The sequence below is a fragment of the Lactuca virosa genome, chromosome 8 (assembly GCF_052849685.1).
Source record: "Lactuca virosa cultivar CGN04683 chromosome 8, Lactuca_virosa_CGN04683_v6, whole genome shotgun sequence".
NCBI classification, from domain to species: domain Eukaryota; kingdom Viridiplantae; phylum Streptophyta; class Magnoliopsida; order Asterales; family Asteraceae; genus Lactuca; species Lactuca virosa.
In genome coordinates this window covers 118768537-118777293 of record NC_136433.1, presented here as the reverse complement: position 1 = coordinate 118777293, position 8757 = coordinate 118768537, and the positions used below count along the sequence as shown (strand labels likewise).

At 35.5% G+C, this 8757-nt stretch overlaps 1 protein-coding gene across 2 annotated transcripts; it reads left to right on the top strand.

The window, feature by feature from the left end:
- The first annotated feature begins 3637 nt into the window (after positions 1 to 3637).
- LOC145128252 (calcium-dependent protein kinase 8-like) lies at positions 3638 to 6754 on the top strand. 2 transcript variants are annotated; one of them, XM_079063049.1, is made up of 9 exons: positions 3638 to 3866; positions 3976 to 4581; positions 4693 to 4816; positions 4908 to 5051; positions 5143 to 5295; positions 5601 to 5716; positions 5800 to 5967; positions 6032 to 6262; positions 6368 to 6754. In XM_079063049.1, the coding sequence occupies exons 2-9, from the start codon at positions 4072 to 4074 to the stop codon at positions 6521 to 6523; spliced, it is 1602 nt and encodes a 533-aa protein (XP_078919175.1). In that variant the 5' UTR covers positions 3638 to 3866; positions 3976 to 4071; the 3' UTR covers positions 6524 to 6754. The 2 variants fall into 2 exon arrangements, with proteins under 2 accessions (XP_078919175.1, XP_078919174.1); XM_079063048.1 differs by having other exon boundaries at positions 3638 to 4581.
- The last annotated feature ends 2003 nt before the right edge of the window (positions 6755 to 8757 follow it).

Here is an 8757-nt window from a genome sequence, read left to right as displayed (position 1 = left end):
TTTTTAACGTTCTTTATATGCACGCATAGAGAAAATTATGCTCTACGACTTTCGTTTAGACTTCGTCGGCTAATTTTGATTTTATTTTTAATATTATTATTTTTAACAGACCGGGACAGGAAAATCTGTTAAAAATTCATAACTTCTTCATCAAACGTCCGTTTTCGTCAGTCTTTTTACCGTTGTACTACTATTGACGAGATCTTCAATTCTCGTTTAGGTTGTTTCGGCTAAAAATCACTCGATCTAAAATTCGAGTTTTTAGCTGTCTACTGCTAAGCTGAAACTTAGAAAAATCATAATTTCCTCATACGAAGTCAGATTTTGGCGTTCTTTTTATCAAAATTCTCGGTTTAACAAATACTACGACTTTCATTTAGATCACTAAGGTTAAAAAGTAGTTTATCAAAAACTCATTTTTTACGTCATTCGGTGCCGTGCCGGTTTTGTCTCGGATATTCGATTGGTCATAACTAGGGATGAGCATCGGAACCGGGTAACCGCTTTTGGAACCGGAACCGCCTCGGAACTGCCGGTTTTGGAACTAGAACCGGCTTAAGCGGTTCTGGTTCCGGTTCCTAAAGTTATGGAACCGCCTTAAGCGGTACCGGTTCCGGTTCTCGTTTTTTCGAAACCGCTACCCGCTGGGTACCCGCCGGAACCGGTTTATATATATATATATATATATATATATATATATATGTGTGTGTGTTACTTAGACCGGTTTAGAATATATTGGTCCGATTTTGTCCGTCTTTGGTCCAAATTAACTTGATTTGGATCGAACTACATTGCGGTTTTATCGACTAAAGTTAACAAAATTAATGTAACCGGGTTACCCGCTCCCGGAACTTGAACCGCCGGTTCCGGGACTGGTTCTAAACATTTAAGAACTGCTTAGAGCGGTTCCGATTCCGATTCGAACTTTCTAGGAACCGCCGGTTCCGGTTCTCGCCAAATGAGGCGGGTACCCACCTATGCTCATCCCTAGTCATAACTTCTTCGTTATAACTCGGATTTCGATGAGGTTTTCGCCTAAATGTTTCTAACGAGATTCTTTACAACTTTCAATAATCAAATTTTACTTATTTCAAATTTTATATTTTCGTTAAATTTCGATATTTGTCTTTTAATTGGAATCTCATAAGACTTCCAATATTTTCCGATTGATTCTAAACATAGTTTTACTTCTTTTCTAGTAAAAACTATCCGTTAAAACTCAATACTCATAATTATATAGTATTTTATAATATCATTTACTTAAAACACGATTTCAAAACGTGTATGTTAAAATTTAGACCCAATATAACACCGTCTATAATATTTTTTGGTTAATGTAGTTTTCAAATACACATAAAGGATCCATATACATTCTCTCTTTATCTCAAACATAGTCAATCTTCACAAAAATGCAACTTGAACTTTAATTGGAACATAGGGCGTGTTCGAAAAAACTAGCGGGTAACTAGTAATTGGTAGCGGGTAGCTGTTGCTTTTATTTGTTATATAAGTGTTCGGAAAAAGTAGCTGAAAGCTTTTAAAATATATAAAATTACATAAAATGCCATCTTCTAAAATATAAAATAAATTTTTTTTTTTGGAACGGCTGAAATATATATTAAAACTAGCAAGGAGCTAGTGAGAAAAAACAATTACATCACAATAGTAGCTAAAAAGGGGTTATGAAGCCACTCAGTCCGACGTAATTTAACTTTACTACATCTATTAGAGACAAAAAAAAAGACTTTTCAACAACTTCATCAAAAAGTAAAGATTTCTTTGGGAGAACCGTTCCAAAAATAGAAATATTGCGTAAATTCCATATGCACCAAAAAGAAGTGATAATGATCGCATCAAACACCTTCCGTTGACCCCTCCGCAAGGTGACATCATCTAACCAAGTAATTAAAGACTGCACCGAGAACTAAGCCGGAGGAAATAAACCCCACAAAATAGTGATCCTGACCCTAATATCTATCAACTCGGAACAACCTGTAAAAATATGATCAATAGTCACCACTGCACAAGCACAAACCGGACACTTAATTGAGGGCACCATAATGCCTCTTGAAGATAATCTCTCTTTCTCTCTCTCTCTCTCTCTCTCTCTCTCTCTCTCGTAGAAACATTATGTAACTGAACTCTCCAAATTAGAATATGAGTTTAATAGGGACCCAATTATTCTATCTAGTAACCATATCTTCCAAGGTAACCAAACCACTGTCTAGAGCAAAACGAGCCGATAAAAAAGAGAAAATGTCAGAAATATCAAGAGACCACCCCAGCGTATCCAAAACCTGTTGAAGCTGAACATCCTGCATCAAAGCCAAAAAGGAATCCCACTGAGCTTGCTTTATACCTCCTCTAGGAATACGTCTAAGCTTTTCCGTATCCCAACCAATTAAAAAAGCGATCTCTGACATTGGCTATACGATGATTATCCAAAGCGAACACTCTATGGAATGAAATAGCAAGATGATTATCACCCTTCCAGGTATCATGCCAAAAAGAAGTAAAAGCCCATCTTCAATTCTAATAGGAGATAAATTATGGAAATCAAAACCCCGGTCTTTAAGATTATCCACCATCCTAGTAATACCATTCCAAGGACCCATCTAAGTTCTCCTCGGGATCAAATGAGTAGAAACATCACCTAACCCATATAAAACTTTGACCGCCCTAACCCATAGTAAATTCGGATTATGGGAGAAACGTCATTTCCAACGGAAAAGAAATGCCCTATTAAAAGCAAAGAGACTACCAACCCCAAACCTCCAAGATCTCTAGAAGCAAGAACTCTATCCCACCTAATCCAATGCATACGACGATCATCCAAATCAGCTCCCCGGAAGAAGAAAGATCTCAATCTCTCCAGATAATTTATCACTGTTACAGGGACAAGATAAATAGATATCAAGTAACTACCAAGAGATCCCAAAACTGACTTAATCAAAGTCAATCACCACCTAAAAGAAAGACATTTTGCCTTTTAACCCGTCAATCTGCTCTTAAAAGTATAATAATAGGACCCCATATTTCACCTCATGTTTCTACTTATTTTAGGGATAATAAAATGACTGAGGAGGAAATACAAAGAAGATGAAAAAGGTTCAACAAGTTTCTACTAATTATTTAGTAGATAACAAAATGGTATGGTAAATAAATGAAAAAAATATAAGACTGCGACAAAAAATAAAATAGAAGAGATACATATTTTTTTTCCATAATTTCAGGTAACATAGGTTGCAATGAAGACCATATGGATAATTTTGTAAATTTGGTTGGAGCGTTTAGGCAAACGCTGATGTACCTAACGTTTAATTTTAACGCTTTTAGTTTAAATTAAAAGTTAAACGTTCTTGTTGCCAAACGATTTTTTTCCAAGCTTTTTCTTAAATTTTTAAAAATTAAATGCAAAAAGCTCTCACACTAACCACCTCTTTTTAGTTTTTACTATGGCCTTTTTGCAAAATAAGTGGTTACATTGTCGACGATGTCTAAGTTTTGGCTATATTATTTAAAAACTCTTAAGAAATTTAGCTATTTTGTCACTTTCTCATAAAATATCACACCAATAGGGGTTTAGGTAAACAACACTACAGCAAGTTGCGACAGTTTTACGTTAAATAAAAGCTGATAGAAGGCGTTGACCGTTTCCTCAATAATGAGTGAGTTGCTAATACCCTGAAAATCCCTCTTCTTCAACCCTATCCTGTCGACAAATCACTACTCACATCTCCCGATAATCCTGGGAGCATCCTTCAGGTTCCTATCCTTTTGCCAATTTTGTCATCTCCTTTGTACCCTCGAAAACCCATATCAGGCTGCTAATCAAAGCACAAGTACAAGATCTGATTTGTTTCCAGGTAGGCCCTCCGTCCTTGACCCGTTTCACTGTTTATGTTATAAATAACAGTAATTGGGCTGTTCTTGACTCTTTGTTCCTTCTAATTTCTGATACCCGGTTATGTAAAGATCCAAAACGCTTTGAATCTTGAAGCTTTATACTATTAATCCGAAATTGGAACAATTAAGGTCAAGATATAGATTAGATCTTCAAGCTCCGATTATATGGGTAATTGTTGTGCTACACCCTCCACCACTGATTACGAGAATAAAAAGGGCAAAAACAAACCAAACCCATTTTCTCTAGATTACGATGGCCCCAATACATCACGTCCTACAGGATACAAATCATATGTACTTGAAAACCCTACAGGACATGAAATTGAGCAAACATATGTTCTTGGTAAGGAGATGGGTAGAGGGGAGTTTGGGATTACATACATGTGTACAGATAAATCTACAGGTGAAGTCTTGGCCTGTAAATCGATTTCAAAAAAGAAATTAAGAACGAGGATTGATATTGAAGATGTAAGGAGGGAAGTTGAGATTATGAAGCATATGCCACCACATCAGAATATTGTGAGCTTAAAGGGCACTTATGAAGATGATAGTGCTGTTCATTTGGTTATGGAGTTATGTGAAGGTGGGGAATTGTTTGATCGGATTGTTGCTAGGGGCCATTACACAGAGAGGGCTGCTGCAGGTGTCATTCGCACCATTGTTGAAGTGATTCAGGTCAAGATTTATCCATCTCTATTTTCCTGTATGTTTATAACATAAACATATTTGATATCCACTTCTTGAAGAAAGTTTTTACGAATCAAATGTGTTTTTTTCTTACTACAGATGTGCCACAAACATGGTGTCATGCATCGTGATCTAAAACCTGAAAACTTTCTGTATGCAAACAAGAAAGAAACAGCAGCATTAAAGGTCATTGATTTTGGTCTATCAGTGATCTTCAAACCAGGTAAAAACTATCAAAAATCATAATTCTTGTACATGTTTTCTACTTTTCTTCACCATTTTTGCTAAATGAAGATGTTTTTAATCTTAAAAAGGTGAAAGATTCAATGAAATAGTAGGAAGTCCATATTACATGGCTCCTGAGGTCCTGAAACGTAACTATGGTCCTGAGATAGATGTATGGAGTGCTGGAGTAATTCTATACATTTTGCTTTGTGGGGTCCCACCATTTTGGGCTGGTGAGTTTGAATTCTTTCATTCACACTTCACAAAATTATTTCTTTTTTTTTTTGTTAGTTTTAAAAATACATTTTATTATTTTGAATGAAGAAACCGAACAAGGAGTTGCACAAGCGATTATTAAATCTGTTGTTAATTTCAAGAGGGATCCATGGCCTGTGGTATCTGATAATGCAAAAGATCTTGTTAAAAAGATGCTTAATCCTGACCCTAATTTACGCCTTTCCGCTCAAGGAGTTTTAGGTAACATTTTATTTATGTTTCTTTTTTGTTTCAGTCTTCTTTTTCCCATCAATATTTTCCCACAATGGTTACTAAACTTTTTTTTTTATAACTGTATAAATAGGGCATAAAAGTTTTGTTTAGGGACCTAGGTGTACAAACAAAGTTAAATGAGTATTGTGGAAAAATGCAAATAGTAGGTTTAGTTGGTGAAAAGTTTTTGTCTTCTTTATACCATTATGACCTATATAAAGAGGACAAAAAAGTTTTTGTTAATCGACCATAAGATTCAAAATTTCATTTTTAACCCTTCAAAAAATGTACAGATCATCCATGGATACAAAATGCCAAGAAGGCTCCAAACGTTTCTTTAGGTGAAACTGTTAAAGCAAGATTAAAGCAGTTCTCATTCATGAACAAGCTCAAGAAGAGAGCATTAAGGGTATAACAAAAAGATTAAAAAATTTTGGGTTTTGTTCTTAAACTTTATTTCAAACTGCTGAAATTTGTAAATCATAAATTTAGGTAATTGCTGAGCTTTTATCTGCGGAAGAAGTGGAGGGGATAAAACAAGGATTTGATTTAATGGACACTAACAAGCAAGGGAAGATAACCATGGTTGAGTTAAAAGTTGGTTTACAGAAGCTTGGTCATCAGATTCCTGATTCAGATCTCCAAATGCTTATGGATGCTGTAAGTACGATTATACCCTCTACCACATATAAGAGACAAATTGTAACTAAATATATTTGTACAGGGTGATGTTGATAAAGATGGGTACTTGAACTATGGAGAGTTTGTTGCTATTTCTGTTCACTTAAGAAAAATGGGAAGTGATGATCATCTGAAAGAGGCTTTTGAATTTTTTGATAAAAACAAAAGTGGGTACATAGAGGAAGAAGAGCTTAGGGAAGCTTTAGTTGATGAAATTGAAACTGACAATGAGGATATCATTGCTGCAATTATTCTAGATGTTGATACAGACAAGGTTTGTATTTGTTCAATTTTTTTTTTTTTTTTTTCTAATTTTGTTTGTTCAACACATTTTTGTGTGCTTTTATTCATTTAATTTGATAATTGTTTATGGTTTTAGGATGGGCGAATTAGCTATGAGGAATTTGAAGCAATGATGAAAGCAGGAACTGATTGGAGGAAAGCATCTAGACAATATTCAAGAGAGAGATACAATAATCTTAGCTTGAAATTGTTCAAAGATGGTTCGTTGAATGTAGACAACGAGGGAACATAGAAACCGGTTTTTGGTGCAAATCAAGAATCGGTTTCTTGATAGGAAGAAATTTGTTTTTATTTTTATTTTTTGGGGGTCGATTGTAATTGTACGCTTAAATTGTAATATTTTGGTGAGATCTCTTTGTTTATGGTAATAGAGATACTGTTTTGGGTTGGAGGGTTTTGTTTGTGAGTGTAAATGTGTTGTTATCATATGTGTACTAATAAGTAATAATACCCTTTTGCAACATGCCTAGTGTCACCATAGTGGCATAGTCCATTTTGAAGTTCTGGGAAACTTGATGAGATATATATTATGCTATTAAGTCCTCACGAAATCAAATGTGATACATGAATCAATTGTTTAATCTTTTTCTGATGTGGAACTTTGACAAGGACAAATTGTGGAAGTTCAACCGTTTAATGATCTTCTTCAACCAATAGTATTTCATGATTATGGGCATAGAAACATAGGCACCCACTTAAGTATTGGGGAATGGGGACCATTATCATTTATCAGTTTTTATATAAAGTAAATTACATTTACATTTTTTATCACTATTTTTTATTTTTATTTATTTATTTATTTATTTTTTTGTCCCAAAACTTCTCTTGCAAGTTTGGGGAGATTATTGCACTGTTTTTTTTTTTTGTTCATTGTTACCAACAAAAAAATAAAATAAAATAGTAAACCATGTTGGGACCATACCAATGCCACATTCCATATTGGTTGGATGTCATTGGGGGAGATTATTACATGGGACCATCCAAAAAAAAAATAATAATAATAAACCACATTCCACATTCTATATTGGTTGGGTGTCATTGGGGAGATTATTATATTTACTAGATTTAGCTGCTTCCAATCCCAGAAAGTAACCTAGAGCACTGAAATCTTTGAGTTTAAAGGCATGACTCAATTGTAATGCAACATAATATTCATTTTGTCCTTTGTTATATAGAGAGTAATCAGATTTTGATTGTTCAAAACTTATTGTGATCATGAATTGAGAAAATTTCTCAAACCATTGACGGTGAGGCTTGGTTTAATTTATATATGGATTTGTGTAACTTACATACAAATTTGGATATGTATTTGGAATGAACTAATACCCCTGAACATGAACACCATGTGGAATATCCATGTAGACCTCCTCATGTAATGTTCCATTTAGGAAAGCATTATTCACGTCCAATTGAACCAAATCCCATGATTTTGCAGCAGCTATAACAAGAAGCATTTTTACAGTCACAAGTTTTGCAACTGGTGAATAAGTATCAAAAAATCAACACCTTCTTGTTGTGTAAATCCCTTAGCAACTAATCGTGCTTTGTGTCTTTCAACTTGACCATTTGATCCACATTTGACTTTATAAACCCAACGACATCCCACTGAATTTTTACTAGGAGGTAGGGGTACAAGTGACGAAGTATTATTAGCCTTCATAGCATCTACTTCAGATTCCATTGCATCCCTCCGTATGTACGCTAAGCGTATTAGGGTGTGCCCTAGTAGGCTAGGCGTACACATATGTATGCTGGGCGTACTCATGTCCGAAAGAAACCCTAAGTTTTAGGGTTTGAGGGGTATTTAAGCATCCTTATGGTCATTTATACCCACATTTTCTGCCTCCAAAGCCTTAGAGCCGTTCTTGCAAAACCCTAACCCCCCTTAAGTGTGATTTTGAGCCTTAAAGTGTGTTCTTGGTGTTTTAGAGGAAGGAAAGGTGCATCAAGAAGCTTGGAAGCTTGAAGCAAGGATTGGATCTGGAAGTTTGGCTCTTTTCTCCATCATCTAAAGGTATAAAGTTCATACTTTTATGGTTCATTTGATAGATCTAATGTTTGGGTCTTTTTATGCTTCTTTCTGGTCCCAAATGCTCCATCTTGAGCATGTCATGTTTTGAGTCGTCCTTTCAGACCCTTAGAGGGGTCCTTGGTCATAAAAATGAGGTCCCAATGGCTAGAAGTGTCTCATGCTTTTGGTAGAAGGGTCTTAATGGATTAAGACCTCGTATTAAGAGCTTTATGGACGTGTAAGGTCATAAAATTGGAGACTTTATGACCCTAGTATACCTATGGACCTTGGATCTGAAGTGTTAGCTTAAGTGATGAAGCCATTAAGCACTTATGATTTGTGAGGGTACGCCTCACGTACCTAATCAGTCACCCCAATGGTGGATTCTGCGCAGCCTCGTGTACGCTGAGCGAACCTCCGGAGTACGCCTCACGTACGCGGCACTATTGGGCCTC